Source organism: Lampetra fluviatilis, chromosome 1 (assembly GCF_964198595.1).
Source record: "Lampetra fluviatilis chromosome 1, kcLamFluv1.1, whole genome shotgun sequence".
NCBI classification, from domain to species: domain Eukaryota; kingdom Metazoa; phylum Chordata; class Hyperoartia; order Petromyzontiformes; family Petromyzontidae; genus Lampetra; species Lampetra fluviatilis.
Genome location: NC_136275.1, coordinates 12,280,912 through 12,302,505, shown reverse-complemented (window position 1 = coordinate 12,302,505; position 21,594 = coordinate 12,280,912). Strand labels below are relative to the sequence as shown.

Below are 21,594 nucleotides of genomic sequence, written 5' to 3'. Positions count from 1 at the left end.
ACTGCGGAAAAGGGTGCGAATGAGCGTCGGAGGTTGGCATGTGCTACTCCGGTTCCCTTCAAGGTGGGGGACCTTGCATGGCTCCATTGTCCTCAGGTTCCGATAGGCACATTACCAAAGTTGCATCGCTCTTGGCAAGGGCCTGTTAGGATTGTGGATGTGCTAAAGCCTCAATGTGTGCAGATTCAACTGGGACATCGTCGATGGTTCGTACATCCTAGCCATCTTAAGCCACATTACATGTCATCTTCGCTGCCACTTCATCATCACTGCCTGGATGTGGCGCCACATCTGGGGTCAATGTTGTAGACCCCAGTTCTCTCACCTATCCCGCCCCCTCCCTCAGGCGCGGCAGTAACAACAGAGGCCAACGAGCAACATGGATCCCTATTGGCTGAAAGAGAGCACCTACGAATAAGCTCACTTGCTTTTGGTAGAGGGAGACGAATGACGTCAGATGTACAGTGAGGGAAAAAAATATTTGATGCCCTGCTGATTTTGTACGTTTGCCCACTGACAAAGAAATGATCAGTCTATAATTTTAATGGTAGGTTTATTTGAACAGTGAGAGACAGAATAACAACAAAAACATCCAGAAAAACACATGTACATTTTTTTATAAATTGATTTGTATTTAATGAGGGAAATAAGTATTTGACCCCTATGCAAAACATCACTTAGTACTTGGTGGCAAAACACTTGTTGGCAATCACAGAGGTCAGACGTTTCTTGTAGTTGGCCACCAGGTTTGCACACATCTCAGGAGGGATTTTGTCCCACTCCTCTTTGCAGATCTTCTCCAAGTCATTAAGGTTTCGAGGCTGACGTTTGGCAACTCGAATCTTCAGCTCCGTCCACAGATTTTCTTTGGGATTAAGGTCTGGAGACTGGCTAGGCCACTCCAGGACCTTAATGTGTTTCTTCTTGAGCCACTCCTTTGTTGCCTTGGCCGTGTGTTTTGGGTCATTGTCATGCTGGAATACCCATCCACGACCCATTTTCAATGCCCTGGCTGAGGGAAGGAGGTTCTCACCCAAGATTTGACGGTACATGGCCCCGTCCATCGTCCCTTTGATGCGGTGAAGTTGTCCTGTCCCCTTAGCAGAAAAACACCCCCAAAGCATAATGTTTCCACCTCCATGTTTGACGGTGGGGATGGTGTTCTTGGGGTCATAGGCAGCATTCCTCCTCCTCCAAACATGGCGAGTTGAGTTGATGCCAAAGAGCTCCATTTTGGTCTCATCTGACCACAACTCTTTCACCCAGTTGTCGTCTGAATCATTCAGATGTTCATTGGCAAACTTCAGACGGGCATATATATGTGCTTTCTTGAGCAGGGGGACCTTGCGGGCGCTGCAGGATTTCAGTCCTTCACGGCGTAGTGTGTTACCAACTGTTTTCTTGGTGACTATGGTCCCAGCTGCCTTGAGATCATTGACAAGATCCTCCCGTGTAGTTCTGGGCTAATTCCTCACCGTTCTCATGATAATTGCAACTCCACGAGGTGAGATCTTGTATGGAGCCCCAGGCCGAGGGAGATTGGCAGTTCTTTTGGGTTTCTTCCATTTGCGAATAATCCCACCAACTATTGTCACCTTCTCACCAAGCTGCTTGGCGATGGTCTTGTAGCCCATTCCAGCCTTGTGTAGGTCTACAATCTTGTCCCTGACATTCTTGGAGAGCTCTTTGGTCTTGGCCATGGTGGAGAGTTTGGAATCTGATTGACTGATTTCTTCTGTGAACAGGTGTCTTTTATACAGGTGAAGTATTCGGAATGACGGCAGGAAACCACTTGACGGGTAGCACACTTTTTATTAAACCTTGACTTGTCACGATACAACGTGTGGTCACTCTTCCTCTGACTACACACACTTCACTTGACACGTGTGGTCACTACCTCTCCCACTACACACTCCACCTGACACGTGTAGTTACTATGGCTCACGCTGCAGGCTCACACTGCATGCTCACACTGCATGCTCACACTGCATGCTCACACTGCACTCCAGCCCGTAACGTCCGTGGAGCCTACAGGCCCACCCCAGCTTGGGTGTGGGCCACAACCTCTGAGTCCCAAGGGCCGGCCCTCACACGGACGTTCGGCCCCGGGTCCCAGAGTTCCGCCTCTGGGTCACACAGAGCCCCGGCCCCTACAAGGACAGCGGGACTAGGTGGCGCAGGGCCCTATCGCTTCCTCCTCCGTCTTCAGTCTTCGCTGGTCACTCGCTCCCCGTGCGCCTGTGCGCACCACCTTATATAGCCCCCGCTCACGGGAGACGGAGCGTATGCGGACCTCGACGTGAGCATCCCCCTTAGTTGACCAATCCCCGCGCGCTTGCCCCAGGATCCCATCGCTGTCAGCGCGCGTCACCGATACCCAGCCAATCACTGCCTCATAACCCCCGACCCCGCGCTGACCCCTGATCCTTCACCGTCAGCGCGCGTCACCAACACACACAGCCAATCACTACGCGCTGGCACACGATCCCTACCCCAGCGCGTATCACCACTACATCACCCCCTCCCACATAGCTCGCAGCCGGCCCGGCTGCTAAACAACACAACACAACATCAACACAACAAAAACCCCACCCCCCAGTGTGCCCCGTAACGCAACAACAACAACACAACGACACAACACCCGACAACAACCTATGTACAAACCGACAACCAACACAATAAAAGTCAACAACAACACACAACACCTAGACAACAAGCTATGTACAACCCGATGAACAACACAATAAAAGCAAATCCAAGAAAATGAACGTGTCCAGTGTCTCTGTGACTATTGATCCCCCCCCCCCTCCGCTCGCTCCTCCACCGGGGTGATAGAGCGGTCGAGCCGATGAGGAACGCAGTGACGAGGCGCTCCGGCCGCATCGGCCCCTCATTCGGTTGGTCATGAAAAGTAGCGCGACTTAGCGCGAGTCCGCCTGGACGGTCCATCGTATGGGACGGGACGCTGACGACCGTCTGGTGGCTCCGGCAGCCCTGGAAGGCGCGGATCGGGCCTGGAAGGACCGGCCGCGCCGCGGGGATCCGGCCGCCGGTGGTCGGCAGCTGTCAGTTCCGAGACACCTGGGAGCGGATCAGGCGGAGACATGTGAGGATCAGGCGGAGACATTTCCCCCCTTGGGTCGTCGGTCACGTCACATGCTCGGCCCTCACGACACAAAGGGAGGCCATATGGAGGCGAGAACGGTTTCAGTCGGGAGGGGTGGATGTACCAACGGCGCTTTCCCCATTTTATCTGAACACACTGGGGGCGTGCAACCCACACGACCTCCACGGATCCCCGCCATGGCTTCAACAATTTAGGCGACGTAGCCAAAGGTGCCTGAGGGCAGTGCAGCCAGGCCCTATCGCCTGGTTTCCAGTCGTGCACGGACACCTTCCGTGCACGCAAATGCTCGTTGGCAATTTGGCGAGCCCGCGAATTAAGCCGTGCGGCCTCCCGTGCCTCGGTCAGCTTATGAATGTTAAATTTAATATGTTCAGCCAATTTCGAATTCGTTCGTGGTGCGGACAGTCCCAGCTGCGTTTCCATGGGCGGGTCGGCTTCCCGACCATACATCAGATAGAATGGGGAAAATCCCGTTGCTGCATGGGGGGCCATTCTATACGCGGCGAGAACCCCCGGGACCTGCAGGTCCCAGTCAACATGTGCCTCACACACCTGCTGGCACAGCATAGAAGTCAAAGTCCTGTGGAGTCGCTCCACCATCCCATCTGTCTGTGGGTGGTACGGGGAGGTACGCACCTTCTTAGTACCCAATAGGTCGCACACCTCTTGCAGCAATTTACTTGAAAAATGTTTCCCTTGGTCGGTCAGCAAGCGTTCGGGAGCCCCCTTGTCCAGGACGTAGCCCTGGACAAAGGCGTCCGTCACAGCCGCCGCCGACTGGTTGGCGAGTGGCCACGCCATAGGCCACCGGGTAAAGTATTCGACACCAACCAACAGGTACTTATTTCCCCTAGGCGTGACTGGAAAAGGCCCCAAAATATCGAGCGCAACGAGCTCGTTAGTGCGCGAGACCTGAATAGATTGCAGCGGTGGATTTGATGCCACGGGCGGCGGTTTCCGTCTGGCGCAATCAACACACCCCTTTAGAATATTCACCACATCACTCCCCATCCCCGGCCAATAATAGTCACGCTGAAGCAGAGCAAGCGTTTTGTTTACTCCCAAATGCAAGAGGCGTTCATGTCCGGCCAGGACAACTTTCCCCCGCACAGCGGACGGCACCACGAGTGCGTGCCGCCGGGACAAATTGTCCCATCTCATTAACAGGCCCTGCTTGAGTACCCAGGAGCCAGTTCGCTCCCGGCCCTCCTCGGGACCCCCCACCCTGCGGCGCAACGCTAGCAGGGAGCTGTCAGCCATTTGGAGACGGCCCCACTCAATCAGCGACAGTGAGAGCAGCGAGTCCTCTCCCTCAGGGGTAGCGGGAACATCACCGATTGGTGCATCCGCGGTCGCGGCCAACGCCCCCATACTTTCCGCAGCTGGCGGTTTACAGCGCGCCGATCCCATTAAGCACGCACATTTGTGACAAGGCGACAATCGCGACAGGGCATCGGCGTTAGTGTGGCGCAACCCCTTACGGTATGTGGTCGTGAACTGATAGTCCTGGAGGACTTCCAACCACCGTGACAATTGGCCCGAGGGTTGGGCGACCCTCAATGAATACTGAAGCGCCGCGTGGTCCGTCCAGACCGTAAAGTGACGGCCATAGAGATACGGTCTAAATTGCTGTACAAAAAAAACAATAGCCATCAACTCGCGACGGGTGATGCAGTAGCGCTGCTCCGCCGGCGACAAAACCCTGCTACCATAGGCGACCACCCTTTCGACTCCCCCAACGACCTGTGAGAGCACCCCCCCAATGCCCGTGTTGCTAGCATCCGTGTCTAGCAAGAAGGGACTTGTAAAGTCAGGATAACGCAAGGGCGGGGCACCCACCAAGGTGTCCCGGAGGGAGCAGAACGCGGCCTCTTCCTCCGGTCCCCATCGGAACTTGACTCCTTTTGCCGTTAGAGCGTGCAAGGGTTTTGCAATGGTGGCGAAATGCTCAACGAATCGGCGGTAGTAAGAAGCAAAACCGATGAAACTGCGCACGTCCGAAACCGACGTGGGCGTTGGACATGAACTGACACAGTCCGTCTTCGCGGGATCGGTAGAGATCCCCGAAGAATCGACAATGTGGCCCAAGTATCTCACGGACTTACGAAGAAGGTGGCATTTGGCCGGTTTAAACTTTAATTTAGCCGATCGCATCCGCAAGAACACCCCTCTCAATCGCTGGAGGTGTTCCTCAAACGTTTTACTGAAAACAATGACATCGTCAAGGTAAATCAAGCAAGTATCCCATTGCAAGCCCGACAAAACCAACTCCATAAGGCGCTGAAACGTCGCGGGAGCGGAGTGAAGTCCCATGGGTAACCGGTTAAACTGGAACAGGCCCCCTGGAGTCCGAAATGCTGTCTTAGGTTTAGACTCGTCGTCGAGTAACAGCTGCCAGAATCCCGATAATAAATCAAGAGTAGAAAAATATTGCGCACCAGACAATGCATCGAGGGACTCGTCCATTCTGGGGAGCGGATACGCGTCAGCCACGGAGATTTTATTCAGGCGACGGAAATCTACGCAAAATCGCAAGGACCCGTCTTGCTTTTTAACCAGCACAATAGGTTGTCCCCAGGGACTGGAAGAAGGCGGAATAATTTCGGCCGCCAGCATATCGTTGACGGCCGACTGAACGTGTTCCTTCTCAGCAGGACTCAGCCGGAAGGGATTTAGCCTGACCGGTGCCGCATCGCCTGTTTCAATATGGTGGCGCAACAGGTCCGTGCACCCAATGTCATATTTATGCTTACTGAACACATCAGAAAATTCTATCAGCAACGCACGCAGCGCACCCAACTGTACCGTTGACAAATCGTTCGAGTCCGCGCACAGCGAATCGACCCATTCAAGGTCCTCCCTCAATGGATTGTTCTGCGTCGGGCTTGGATCAACATGCGCAACCAGGCGCTCTTCCGCAGGGACCCGTGCCGCGTGAGCTAGCACAGTGCCCTGCTGAATAACGGCCGGCCGCGAACCAGCGTTTAAAACCATCACGAACGGGTCCTTGTCAGCCTGAACCAAAGTGTGAGCCACCGACAAATCGAGACCTCCGACAGCCCTATTTGAAGGACCCAAAAGCATGCCCTGTTCCGAGGTCTCCCCCACCCATGGTTTCCTCAACCGGAGGGGAATTAACATCTGTGAACCCGGGGGCACGTGCACGGTCTGTGTCACCAGCGCTTGTATCGTAGCGCACGCCGTCCGAATTTCGGTAGGGTTCGTCAAAAATGAAATACGGCGACCCGATGGTAGCTCAATGCAACGCTGATCGATGAGAATTTTAATGGGCATTTTAGCCAAAAAATCTGTGCCCAACAGACAAGGAACCGCCAAGGAAGAAGAAACGAAAACGGGTCCCGACAATTTAATATCTCCAATGCAAATGGACGCCCTAATCTGATCGACAATGCCAAACGAGCCCCCATTTGCCGCGTAAAATGGCACGTCCACCGGGAGCAGAGGTCGACATTGGACGGGGAGAATGTTGTAAATGAGGTCTGATATAATAGTCGCCGACGCCCCCGTGTCCAGTAACACCCTGACCTCGACCCCGTCAATGAATCCCGTAACGACCGATGATCCCGCCGACACAGCCACTATCCTGTGCCCCAACTCCGACCATTTAATGTCCCCTCGGTCCCGCACGAACCCCCCTCGCCGAACCGAATCCCCGATCCCTAACCGGCCTTCCTCCGCCGCAACGCGACGGCCCATGTGTGTCGTCCATGTAGGCCGAGCATGTGAAGTGCCGCGACTTGCCGGGGGTAGTAGGGATGACTTGGGGCCTTGGTCGTCGTCCAGCCGAGGTCCCATGGCGCGCTGACGTGGAGCGCGGCAACCGGACGCCATGTGGCCCCGGAGGCCGCAGTTGTAACACGTGATGAGGGTCGTCGGAGATCTCGGTTGCTCCAGCTTGCGGGCCGATCGCAGAGGCGAACGACCCCCCGACCTCCAGTCCCCCGGTCGTCCCGCGGTGAACGCCTCCTCTCGTGGGCTGATGACTTGGGGCTCGGTAACCACCGGGCCCGGAGCTGAGGCCACGGCAGCATTGCAGACGACCCCCTGTTTACGCTGGAGGACCTCGTGCGCCTGTATACTTGTTGCGACCCGCAAAGAAGAAATATCGACCTCGTCGGCCGTGTTGATGGGGACCCCCAGGTCCTGCGCCAACTTGAGCAGTTGCTCCAAGACCATCGCGTTTTGGCCCTCCTCGTCCATACGAGGGAACGTGGCGTCGGCGAGAGCCAACAACGCCGTGCGGTAGGCGAGCGCGGTCTCCGTGTACGCCTTCCGTCGGGCGTAAAAGTGATGGCGACACGCCGAGGGAGGTCCGTAGACCTTGGCCATGAGACCCAGCGCAGCCTTAAGCGTGGAGCGGTCCGACCTCTGTGCGGACCTGAAGGCCGCGAGCGCGTCGTCGTCCAACATGGCAGGCAGTGCCCGCAGCGCCGTAGCGTCGGGCCAGGCGGACATTTCCTGATGCGCCAGAAACCTGCGCTGGAATGCGCCCCAGTCCCCGCCTTCCGCCTTGAAGGCTGACAATGTGGGAAGGCGCTGCTGGAAGATGAAGTCGTCCTCTGCCACGTGGTTCCTCTCCGCCGCACCGTCGGTCTGCGAGATGGCGGCCCCAATGGCGGGTGGCTGATGGCGGTCCGCAGCGCGCGTTGATGACGTAAGCGGGCGCGCTTGGAGAACCGCCGCCACGTGTTGCTCGCCGTTCCCGCCAAAAGATGTCTGCGCAGTTGAAATGGCGGGAATCGCCAAGTCATTTTGGTGGGAATCTGCGGGGCGACCCTGTTGAATGTCCGCCGATGTCCCCGCTCCTCCCGACGTGTTGATTTCTGCCAGGATGGACGCGGCGGCGAGCAGCAGCTCTGCCAGACGGGAGTGCTCCTCGCGGAGTACGGCATCGGTCCCCAGTCGCTCGTCCGGCGCCCTCGGCGGGTCCTGCGGCGTCGGCATTTCTTTGTCCTCTCCCCCCGATGCCAGCTGGCCCGAGTCGTCAAGGTTATCCTCGCGGTCAATCCCGTGAGTCCGACGGGTCTTCCTTGTATCCATGCCTGGAAGACTGTTTCACTTCTGATGCCAGTTGAAGTATTCGGAATGACGGCAGGAAACCACTTGACGGGTAGCACACTTTTTATTAAACCTTGACTTGTCACGATACAACGTGTGGTCACTATTCCTCTGACTACACACACTTCACTTGACACGTGTGGTCACTACCTCTCCCACTACACACTCCACCTGACACGTGTAGTTACTATGGCTCACGTTGCAGGCTCACACTGCATGCTCCCACTGCATGCTCACACTGCATGCTCACACTGCATACTCACACTGCACTCCAGCCCGTAACGTCCGTGGAGCCTACAGGCCCACCCCAGCTTGGGCGTGGGCCACAACCTCTGAGTCCCAAGGGCCGGCCCTCACACGGACGTTCGGCCCCGGGTCCCAGGGTTCCGCCTCTGGGTCACACAGAGCCCCGGCCCCTACAAGGACAGCGGGACTAGGTGCCGCAGGGCCCTATCTCTTCCTCCTCCGTCTTCAGTCTTCGCTGGTCACTCGCTCCCCGTGCGCCTGTGCGCACCACCTTATATAGCCCCCGCTCACGGGAGACGGAGCGTATGCGGACCTCGACGTGAGCATCCCCCTTAGTTGACCAATCCCCGCGCGCTTGCCCCAGGATCCCATCGCTGTCAGCGCGCGTCACCGATACCCAGCCAATCACTGCCTCATAACCCCCGACCCCGCGCTGACCCCTGATCCTTCACCGTCAGCGCGCGTCACCAACACACACAGCCAATCACTACGCGCTGGCACACGATCCCTACCCCAGCGCGTATCACCACTACACAGGTAACGAGCTGAGATTAGGAGCACACTCTTAAAGGGAGTGCTCCTAATCTCATCTTGTTACCTGTATAAAAGACACCTGGGAGCCAGAAATCTTTCTGATTGAGAGGGGGTCAAATACTAATTTCCCTCATTAAAATGCTAATAAATTTATAACATTTTTGACATGTGTTTTTCTGGATTTTTTGTTGTTATTCTGTCTCTCACTGTTCAAATAAACCTACCATTAAAATTATAGACTGATCATTTATTTTTCAGTGGGCAAACGTACAAAATCAGCAGGGGGTCAAATGCTTTTTTCCCTCACTGTACCTCCCGACGCGGAAGGAAGGTGCGCGCAGCAAATGGGAGATGAGAAGAGGTGTGATGAGGGATGGGAGGAGAGAAGTGATTGGATGGAGGAAAATGGGAGAGAAAGAGCGGGAAGAGGATCAGGGAAGGCTCGGGGCACTTTGATGGTGGAAATTTACATGAACGCACGCTGCAGAAGATAATAAAATCTTCTCACACCTTTTCTACAACCAACGTGTTGGAGTCAATACACTTGTACACCACTGGCAACAGTATCATGTTTTTATTTTTTATATAATAAATACTGCTAAACACGTACGTATATCGGAAACTTTGTGAGTACAGTGTTTTATTTTCTCTAGATGTGCATACGCTATGGTGTATTTAGTGTAAAGGATACATGTTACCAAATTCATAAATGATTCTTGTATAGACATGAATGGTGCGTGTGTGTATGTTAAATATTTATAGTCCTGACAAAACTGATTGTGGATGATGACATTATGAGAGTAAATATTTTTCAGAGGCATTTCCGTGACTCCTCCATTCACATTCTCAGTCATGAAACCACGCCTACCTGCTGCTGACTGGCCTTGATGGCTGACAGCATGATGCCCTGTGGATTGAGCACGGGCAGGATCTGGTTGCCGATGACGGTGGCCACCACCTGGCCCTGTCCATTGGTCAGGATCTGCGGGGTCATGGACTGCACTGCCAGGACGCCCATAACCCCACTCCCCGCTGAGCCAGCCGCAGTGCCAGCTGCACCTCCTACCAGGGGGATGGCTCCGATGATCTGAAATTCACAATGGTGGCATTTGTAAGTAAACATGTTTCTAAACAAAAAAAACACAGCAAAAGAGGACATTTGTTATCAAGGGAGTCTTACCTTAGATTCCCCCCCACGCCCCATCTCCCTTTATGCCTCATCCCCCCCCACCCCCCTGCTTAGCTCACCTTACATTCACACATGGCACAATGTGCATGAATGTGTGCTTTTGTGTTTGCCCTTGGAGTGTGCTGTACATTTGCAAGTTTATTAAAATACAAGGAGTTGTTCGGGGGCACCTGTGGCGCCCCTCACAACCATTTACGGCCTTCGGCCAGGAAAGTCACAAAAAAATTGCACACGAATGACGCATTCACGCAAGCATCCGATGCTCCGTTTTGAAGTTTAAAAATGAAACATCTTTGAATTGTATTATGTTTTGAATTAGATCATTTTATTTCTTCATTACAAGCTTATATCATTTTACATCTGGAAGACTTAATTGAAAAGGACATTTCGTGTGAATTTTCTCTCGTCATTAAGTAGATAGCCTTGCTAGGGGTTCGGCTCGATTCGGACTTTCACCTGTTTGGGATTGCGGGATCGAGATAAGGCGACATAGAGCTGGCCGTGCGAGAAGACCGCCATCTGCAGATCGATTCCAACATAATCAAACGTCTGTCCCTGTGCCTCCGTCGTTCATGCAGGGGGCGCGTAGGTTTGCAGCGCCCCCTGCATGAAAACGACGGAAAGACAGCATTCATTACAGATAGATAAAGTTGCGCGCTTATATAAGAGTATTACTTTGGAAAACGAAAAAACCCAACAGTTTGGAAAGTGCAGTATTGGTGATGGTCAAGTATTATGGTGTTTCTCCCAGTGGGACACTCGCTTGAGCTTGGTGGTTGTATGCCATTGTGCAGTGTTATCTAAGTTGAGCATAGGAGGGAATGTGTTTACAGCTGTAGCTCGAAAGTTAAGAAATATGAATAAGAATCAGGTATGTCCATAATATATCTGTATTTGATCAATTAGTTGATTATGATAATTATTGATTGATGATCTTGAGAATGACCATGATGATCATTATTATAATGAGCTATAAAGGCCATTGCCAGAAACTTCACTGATTATATTTTATTATGTTAAGGCATTGTTGTTCACGTATGTGTGGAGATGTTTTGTCAATTGTACTCGTACACCACTACCAATGCAGCATCATAAAATAACTTGCATCATCAAACAAGGTGACAAGTTTGTAACCATGCTTATGCTATTCTTAGTCAGGTACAAGAGGGAAACCAACCCCTATTCAGGTGTTAGGTGGACTATTACATTGTGCAATTTTGAGAGATAGTGATGGCTTGGAGAGGTCTTTATCCACCAGAGGATTGATCATGGCTGATGATGATGAGTATGGGAGGTAGTATGTGTCTGGGCTGGGTGAGTGCTGTTGACACTGCTGCTGCTCCACACACCTGGCCCTCAGCGGTGGTGACCAGTTGTCCAGTGAGCCCCGTCAGGCAGGGCAGGGTGCTCGCCAGTATTTGGCTGGAGGATGGAGTGAAGCTGGCAGCCATCGCTGCAATAGCCGACGGTGTCATCTGGCTGGCCAGCAACTGACAGATGGTGTTACCATGAAACACAGGTCATAATACTATTATATTCGTATTAACGTGAAATACATTGCTCACAATGGATTCTGGGATTTGCAAACATTCTAATTAGTGCCTGGCTAGGATGTGTTTGCAACGTTGCCCTTTTCTTAACTGACATTGCTTTTAATTCCCTTTGTAGGCGTGATGGATTATAAACCTGCTACTCTTCTGGCTTCAAACAAAAACGGCAACACCCAGGTGGGAAGAGAAATTGCAGAAGTAGAAGAAGTGTTACGGCTGACTTTGATCAGATGATGGTCCGAAAGAATGGCACATTAAACCACTCTCGTGACCGGTATCTGAAATATTCATCAAAGCTTCTGGCTTGGCCAGTTGGGATCCTGTGTGCAGATGGCATGACACAACTGAAAATCTGCAGATATACTTCAATGGAAAAATTATCAGTTTTTTTTACGTATAATGTATGACTAACGCTCAGTCTGCAGTCTAGTTTAGATATAGATTTGCAATTCCAAAGGCGCAAGACTGCTGAATTGCTGGTTTTGACAGAGTGAAAATGGGTTTTTTCTTAAAATCATGAAGCATCTGTTTAAGTCAACCATCTCACCCAGTGAGAAGCACAGATTGCAGCACTGCTGATAACGGTATTAATATAATCAAATGTTGAATTACATCTCGTTGATCAGGATGCCAAAATACCTCAAAAGTCATCTTAATGGCAGTTTTAAATTAAATAGAGACAACATATAGGATATGTATCATGTATGTTGTCAGTAAATTAAATCAGATTAATTAAACACGGTTCAACAACAACTTTTACCAACAGTAAAGTCGGCACCCTTTGAAAAATGTTTCATATTACAATGTCACGATATGAAGATTAAGGAGGTACTTGGGCCAATAGTGACGAATTAGTGCAGTCATTCTGCTTCTCAGACTGAAAGATTCCACGAACAATTTTCCCTCTGGGCTACCTTCCATTTCGTGGCAAATAGGTGTAAACATGAGCATTAAATGTAACTAACTAATTATTTTCTATATTCATGTATTCAGACTGCTTCGGTGCTTAACCCAGACAAATGTATATTACATAAATCCATTATGACGTTTACATTCGGTACTGCTTAAAGTTGGTATTGTTTAATTTATAAGCTGAACTTTGGAGAATGCTGGTACAGTTAAATATATACCTTTGGTTGTCATTAAGCTCAAAGAGGGTTTTAATCAGGCATAGGTACCCTAACCATCCCTTCAGCACACTTTGATCAATTAATCATATACCTTTTTGTTATTAATGAGATAGATAACATGGCAACTTTAAGTAATTATGAAAAATTGCAAAAAAAACCTTTTTTTATTCTATCCCACGAGTATTACATTGGTCATAGACAATGGCGGAACCAGTATTTTCAGGCCAATATTAAATGAATACAATCCGTTCTCATATTCCCTCTATGACCACTGGCGGAGCCAGTGGGGGGGGGGTGGCACGTGCCCCCCAATGATCCGATCGAAATCCCCATCGAAATCCCTAATTTCGATCGGATCATTGGGGGGAGGCACGTGCCCCCCCCCCCCCCCCACTGGCTCCGCCAGTGGTCATACAGGGAATATGAGTACGGATTGTATTCATTTAATATTGGCCTGGTTGAAACATTACCTGACCGTAGCGTTTGCTATAATGTAATATCAATATTAAATTAATGCAAGCAAAATTACACTTGGATTTTCAGCCATGAGATGCATTTGTAAAAAGTGAGCCTTCATCTGGAACAAACTGCTGAGCAAATATAGTTCTTAAGCTTCTTATTCCAAAACAGTGGATCCAAAGCAGCATTGGTAGCAATTTCACAGTGCCGAACTCTCAGAGCGAATTGTGACGACACACATTTTACCAAATGTACAGGTCAATCAACAGATTTTTGGGCGTATTGGCAGTGGCCTTGATTTTTTGCTTACATTGGCTGATAAAATATATTCGAGGGAAAATAGCCACTAGAAAGGCCCATGCCAGGTACAAATACATATACTCAATGCTGCCCCTGACTGCTCATTGGGCATGTTGATTTCTGGAACTGAAGTGTTCAGGGGAGGAACGGGTGTCAAGGGAGAAGGTTTATTTACACTGGTTTGGAGTTATATACATGTTAGGAGAAGAGTGCACGAAATATTACTGCAGTTCTAAGGCAGTATGCTGACATATGATAGCAACGTCGAAGTGTGCATTAAGCTGCTTGGGTATTTTTAAAAGCATTTCAAGATCCAATTGCATTCTCAACTTTCTTCAGGTTCTATCATTGTAGTTTTATGCCCTACCTTTTATATTATTTATATAAGGGGGTGCTACGGTGGTGAGATGTTAACTATCTCGCCTGGTATACTGAAGGTCGTGGGTTCGATTCCGAACCTGACTTTTGTATATTTTGAGTTTGCATGTTCTCCCTGTGGTCACGTGGGGTTTTCTCCGGGGTCCCTCGGTTTTTCCCTCCACATTTAGAAACATGCGTTTAGGGTATTTGGCTGCTCTTCATGTTCACATGATAAGCCACTTCGATGAGCTATCATTTGTTGCCAGGTCATTTCTGAAAAAGATCTACAATATGTAAAGTCAGTGAGCTTACCTGCTAAAATTAAAATAGTTTTGATTATTTTTAATATACAATAACTAGTTTCAAATTTAGTATTGCTGTAGGATTTTTAGCTATACAAAGTGATCACATTTCAGAAATTAACACTCCTGCATTCTCAAATGTAATTTGCGGAAGTGAAATTATGTAACATTTGTTTTAATAAATGCTGCCACTATAGTCCTCATCGTCTCCATTCCCATCAACAGTGTGAATAAGGTTTTTAATGTTAATGTTTTTATTTTATTTTATTTTCATTAATTTTGATGTTTTACCTACGTGACTTTACCGAAAAAAAAAACCTAAGAATATGATTCCTTGCAGTCACGAAAGCTTCAAATCTAGAATTAAGGTTATTATAGTACTTTATACTGTGTAAGACCACTGCAGACATATTATGCAAGTATGTAGCTCTTATTCAAACATTTATGTTCATCACTCTCATGCAAACCTTATTTTCTCACATGAAATTGGCTCTTTCATAGTTTTAAAAATAAACCTTTAAGTCTCATAAGTCATCCCCAATATTCCTCGTAAATCTAAAATGGTCCATTCTGCTTTATGTCTCCTTGTTTAGAGAAGTACATTACAAACTACCTTTAAGAGCTCCTTCTTTAATAATGGAAATTGCTGTGGGCCTTTTGTTCTCCTGTGCTACAATAGACAACATCGCCTTCGGAGAAAACAGTCAAGCGGCAGATCACGTCTGGTGTGGTTAAAGCATAGAGTTTCCAATCTCTTCCAAGACCTCTGGTCAGTGTGGAAAAGTAGATCACATGCCCTCGAGTGGAGGCCCTTCCATGATCAGTGGTATGAACAAGATATTTCAGGGCTGCACTTTTACCTTTTTTAATGATAAGGATTTGCATTTCCTTCACCACAACGGCCAGCCATGCCAGTTGTGTGAATGTTACGCGGGTTTTGGTAACTTACTCTGTTGTACTTGAGCTTGTCTTCCACTGCGGCCACTGGGCATGTTCCTCCGCTGCCGCCGCCACTGCTGATGCAACTGAGCGAGTGGCTGTGGGTCTCTGGCAGGACGCCATCCTGGCTGCAAGAGGGCTGCCCAAGGGCACCGACGATAGGCGGCACAGTGGAAGGGAAGCTCAGAGGGGTGCTCTGTTGTGACTGCTGGTGCAGCATCTGCAGCTGGTGCAGATGCTGGAGGTGCGTACTGAGAGAGGAGGTAGCTGCAATGGAAAACGTCGTTACACTACTGTATTGGTACGTTTAAACAGTGTATAATTTAACTCCTTTACATCATCATTCACTTATCTTTGTATGGAACGTATCCGAGAGTAATTCGATCAAGGAGATGGAGTGATGAAATTAGTGCATGTGGATTGCTGCATTGCAGGATTGTGAGCGATGGAGACCGCGTGGGCAGGTCTTCATCCAGCAGTGTATTTATCATGGTTGATGACGTCTGTGTGTGTATCCATCTTTCAAGAACCCTTTTGTGGTGTTTTAATTGTTGTTTATGTGGCTAATTATTTCTCAAAATACTTAAAGCAAAATGGTTTATCAATAATGTTTGTTTTGGAGATATTCAATTCTTCAGCCAAATGGACCTCATGACAAAAGCTTATGGGCAAATCATTCATATGCATCTTCTTTAATTGTATCTGGTATGAAATAGTTTTTTTTTAATAAAAAGGCTTATGTCTCTCAGAGAAAGTGGAAACAAATAACGAAATATGCACCAAACACCTGCGGCCTATCTGCCCATAGATCGTGATGATGACTCTCGAAAATCTATAAACTATACATTGGTGCTTGAGACATGAAGATGTTAACATTCATCGATATGGAGATTTTGAATTCAGAGATAATATTGATACCCATCAAAAATATGCATTTCCATGTTAACATCTAAAATATATCATGTTTATCATCAGCCATGGTCTATCCACTTCTGGATGAAGGCCTCGTTACACCATTTTCCATTAAAATTACCCCATCACACCATCTCCGTAGTGTGCAGCATCTCAGTTGCATCCTTTACCTTGGCTGTTATTCTGCAAACTTTTTTTTATTGCAGCCATACTATGTTCAGGAGAAGAAAAGAAAATAATTGAACAGGAAAAAACGGAAATGACAAAAACGCCTTATCAAAATTACAACCATTATAGTGCATTCAGCAGAAGTGGCATTTTGAGCAAAGCCATTAAAGGCACTCTGCCCAAGTCTTACAGCGTCCATGATATACGGTTGCTTTATGATGTCGGCTTGACAGTCGCTGTTTAAGCTGCCCCAAACGTGAAGGGAAATCGATAGTTCTGAAGCGAAATACAATTTTAATGGTGGCAAGATCGTCAGCACATCACTCGTAAAGGGATCATTGCGTATTTCATCATGTGCAAACGCGCTGCTGCATGAGCATTCAGCAGAGGTGGGACAAAGTCATTGTTATGCAAGTCCAAGTCGAGTCGCAAGTCATCAAATTCATGACTCGAGTCTGACTCGAGTCCAAGTCACATGACTCGAGTCCACATCTCATAGGTGGGACAAAGTCATTGTTATGCAAGTCCAAGTCGAGTCGCAAGTCATCAAATTCATGACTCGAGTCTGACTCGAGTCCAAGTCACATGACTCGAGTCCACACCTCTGGCATTCAGTGCACAGTGGCTGCAGAAGGAAGGTCCGATATCGCCTCGTGATATTGCCTCGTGCTTGCACTGCCAACGAAACTTATAGAAAGTTTCCATCACCGTTGCGCTAATCCCCAAATTTGGTAAACAAAAATAAATAAATAAACAATTAAAATCCACTTTATGTCTGCACATTTCATAAAACGGTACAATATTGTACAAGTATAGTCAAGGTACAACAGAATGAAGTTAAACAATTCAAATATAAACAATAACGTCATAACGTTTTTGTACACGGCATTGCGTTTATAGTTAGAGACGCGAAAGCTTTGTTTGAAACTCCTTTAGGGACAGACATCCAAAGGTGGGAGTGGGAAAAAAAACCCACAGGAAGGCCTTATTTGTGTTTGGCGGTCATTGCTGTGGCTGAGACCAGTGTCATGGAGGCGATCGCGCTTGTGTGACGGGATTGATCCTTCGTCCCGTCACGTTGAGCGGAGGAGACAGTGTGATTACAGCCGTACCCAGCCGCCACACCCACGCCTGTCAGGACCACACTCCTCGCACCGCACACCAAAGCCCAATGCATAATTTATTCCCGTGGTGATTTTTTTATACCCACAAAATAGGGGGTTGGAGGGGAAAAAGAATCGATACCGCCACGCTTGCTGTAAAATGGGTTTTTGAGGCAGATGGGGTCAGCACGCAGAGGGTCGCGAGGCGCCGTGTGGGATGTGGAGGCCGTGCCGTCGTGTGTACATGTTTGGGTTTGCCTATTGTTAGCCTCCCCCCTCTCGAATTCCTCTATTTCCTCCTCGGAACTCACGCAGAAAAGCCCCACGTGATATACATTTAAAATATTTGCACTTCAATATATTTTTTTGTTGCTCTGCGTGTAGATGTACACCTGTTTGAAGCAAAAGTGTTGAGGGGCTCGGTTGTGAATCACGATCCATTCATTATTATGGTAGTAATATGGTTCTTTTTAGCATGTGTTGGAAATGTGAACTGTAGGCATCAAACGTACCTTTCACTGGCCCTAGATAGCAGGCCGCCTTATAAAGCACCAGGCACATGCTGCAGGATCGTTAATGATGGATGGCAAGCCATCTCTTATCTCCCTGACCGACAACTTCAAATTAATGGAAATAACTCTAACATGCTTAAAAGAGTTGATATACACAGGAGCAAATTTTTATTAAAGATCAAAGACATACAAAAAACAATACTTTCTGCTCTGCAAACTTTATTCACAAGCAACAATCACAATTTGATGCTGAACACTGCTGTTGCTGCAGCATGAGGATTTTCATTTCAAGTATGTATGGGGTAATTTGATTGTGTCCACTAATTTCAGTTCATTGGAATATATTTTACCAGCTGATGGCCCATAGAGATGACGTTGAATTGGAAAAGTATACTTTTTGGTTTAAATATTTGTTTATTTAGGTGGTTGTCATAAATGACCTAATTTTGTGTCTCGAATACGAGGGTGACCCTTGAGAATTAAATACAAAACCTCTAAGAGGGTTCTTACCTGTACAGTGCCCAAGACGAGCTTTCAATCGATTTCACAGCAAAGTTATTGGAGCATGAATAGCAGTAATAGATTTAGGTCGTAACATTCAATCATACCCACTACACCTACCTCCTGAACCGATTTGTTCATTCAAGTAGTGTAGTTTTGATCAAGCATCATAATTGCTTCTGATTGCCGTCTGCTGGCAGCAGTACTTAAATGCACTCCCTTGTGGATTTGAAACACACGTTATGATGAAGCTAGAGCAAAAGCCAAATCTTTCCATGTGACATCAGAAATTATATTAAAGGAACACAAACGCAAGCACTAGTGAAGATCTTGACTTTAAGTAAACAAATTAATAAAAAAACATGGATCTTCTCCCAATTATGTTGCATGAATATGATGGCATTTCAACAAAGGTTGTGATTATAAGCTGTATCATACACAGACACTTCTAGTATCACAGTATTGGTTTTTCATTGTCCGTTTTGTGTATCGTGTTCACTCCTGTGCTGAATCTAAACGTATCTCTCCATAATAGAGGTTTTTGGGTTAGATCGCGTAAAAATATAAATGTGTCGTTAAAACTCGCCACCACCCGACACAGCCAACTAGTAAGGGTTGTCATGTAAACATAACATGCCAATTCGTCACGAGTACAGCATACCGGTGTGTTGGAGAGCCAAGCCACAACATTTACAAACTGAGTACGACGTGTTAAACTAAATGTGTCTGTGTGTCTGACAGATTATGCCTCTACCATGATATAACTTGTAGACTTGTACATTTGTCATACACACACATTCGAATTCTCACTCACTAAAATGTCCTAAATGGTATTGTGCTTTCATGCAATGTCTACAAATCAATACTACTTAATTAATGATATTCAAAGTTATATTATGAATACTTAATTGACCATTGTTTATACATTTCATTTGCAAATTAAGATTTTTAATTTTGAAAAATTACAGAAATAGACGATGCACTTACATTCCAGCATGACCATGGATAATTATCTTAGAAACAAACCTGTTATTGTCCTTGAAGACCATTTCCAGAACAAAACCCTCCAGGGATGTGCACCAGTCCAATGTGCTATTCTGGGACCATGCTGCTGTATCTATGGCAATCAAAACTGGCATTTAACAGCCAATTAATTTTAGCGTTGATGCATACAACTGTACGGGCTCCTTCTCTGCAGTCACTTGTGAACGTGTGTAATTGCTCTAGAATGCACAGTAATGGACTACAACGTGGTCGCTGGATTTTAGTGATTAAAGGTCACTCAATAATATTTAAGCCTTAAGGTGGCATTTCAGATGGTTTTTTTTATCTCTGAAAATATGTCACCGACAGCCATTATTAAATCTACTTTCTTGGAATAATTAAATTCAAGGATGATTGGACCAATAGCACAGGGTTTGCAATCTGACCGGACCAATATCAGGTCACATTCTCATCAGCTAATCGGAGAAAATGCAAACAGGTGATATAGCTATAGTGATGTGAATCAATACAAGCATCTATATTGTGACTGGATTTGAGTCTACAGTAACATGAATCTATAAACTATAACGTGGGATTCATCTATCGAGTCTATATTGGTATAAAAAAGCAATTCAATCCTACATAAAAACTTCTGATGTGTCTGATCTTATGCAAGGATTGTGAGCGTAAGAATCTATTTTAATTGATACATTAATGAATAACTAAATCCTTAACAAGTCTGTTCAAATAGTCCATGACTGCTAGCTACACATGTTTCTGTTACTATTATCTGAAGTTCAACATACATCAACTATTTGAGTAATGCAGTATTGCATACTTGCCTTAAAATCTTATCCTCATCATCTGAACTTGATTGTATTTAGTTGTTAAGCAATTGGATCAGATAACCCATTGATCAGATTTAACAAGCAAGGAATGATATATAAATCAGTTCCCATCATATGGGGTATGCTGGCATGAGAATGTTATCACTGTGATGGAAACACTAATGCATTTTTGTTGCTATTCCTGTTCGATTCAACAATATTTAAGACCATAGAATATACACACAACACATTTAAATCCTATTATGTATAATATTAATCCATTGTACAGTAAGCAAAATAAAACAACCCTGTAATTCTGAGTACCTAAGAAGCAAGAAACCAAGCTTAAAAGCAGGGACTGACATAGTATGAGCTACTTTCAGTAAAAATGGCTGAGATTGTACGAAATGTTTGTCTCATGCTTTGTTTGAGGCCAGTGCTCAAAACATCTCTCATCACACGGTCAAAGCTGTACTTCAATTTGTTTGAGCACATAACAATTTGCATTCCATATGGAGGTATCCATATATCATAAGATGAATTGACAATCTGATACTGTGAATTTACTACCACGTTGTTGCGGCAATGACGGAGGTGGTGGCAGTTTTTTTTTATTGGGGTTGCTCAGCACAGGCCAAAAATACCAAAATACCATTGGCCAGCAATATATTAAATGTTTAATGAGGGATGGCAGTGGTATTACTAGTGAGGGTGGTGTTTGCGTTTGTTGTGAGACTGACAACAAGTGACACTGGTATTTAGGGTTACCACCTGTCCTGGTTTTTCCATTGTCTAATTTTCCAGATTCCTCTCCTGGGATATCTCCAAGTCTTAATAGTCATGGTTTATATTCGTTGCGTAATAATACACTACTCTACGCAATTCATTTCTTTGTAGTTCACTCCTCTTCTGGTTTTGCTAGATATTATTTTTCTCCATATTGCGTTCCGTAGTTTCCGTACTTCACATTGATTTAGTGTTTTAGGGCGCTTTGACGTGTTGACGGCTTTGGTACCTTGCAGGCTGTGCAGCGGTAGCGGTAGCGCCAAGAGGCCACTGGACGCTGCTGCTGCTGTGGTAGTGAGGCTCCGAGGTGAGGGCAGTGTGAGAACCAAGCCTTGAGGGTGCCCCACTCTGCTCGTCGCACCGCCGCCCAGACCGGCTCCCACCCCCGCCATTCCAAATGGTAACAGCAGCGGAGTCATGAGCTTTCGACACAGAAAACATCAGGGACGGCAGGGGAGTGAGCTTGTTTTTTTTTCCGAATGCCATATTCCACATAAATATTTGAATGTGATAGCCTCTGCAATGTTTCCTGGTTGAACCGAGTGTTGTTCGGTATGATGTCCAATGTTTTGCTCCACGTCGACAT

At 47.2% G+C, this 21,594-nt stretch overlaps 1 protein-coding gene across 1 annotated transcript in view; it reads right to left on the bottom strand.

Annotated features, from left to right (window-relative positions):
- LOC144932397 (POU domain, class 6, transcription factor 2-like) overlaps nucleotides 1-21,594 on the bottom strand; it is a 55,264-nt gene that overhangs the window by 11,261 nt on the left and 22,409 nt on the right. Inside the window, exons 4-7 of the mRNA XM_078856409.1 lie at nucleotides 21,238-21,430; nucleotides 15,226-15,482; nucleotides 11,525-11,665; nucleotides 9,855-10,073 (exon numbers count right to left, since the gene is read on the bottom strand). Coding sequence (XP_078712535.1) covers nucleotides 9,855-10,073; nucleotides 11,525-11,665; nucleotides 15,226-15,482; nucleotides 21,238-21,430 — 810 coding nt within the window. The remainder of the gene's footprint in view (nucleotides 1-9,854; nucleotides 10,074-11,524; nucleotides 11,666-15,225; nucleotides 15,483-21,237; nucleotides 21,431-21,594) is intronic.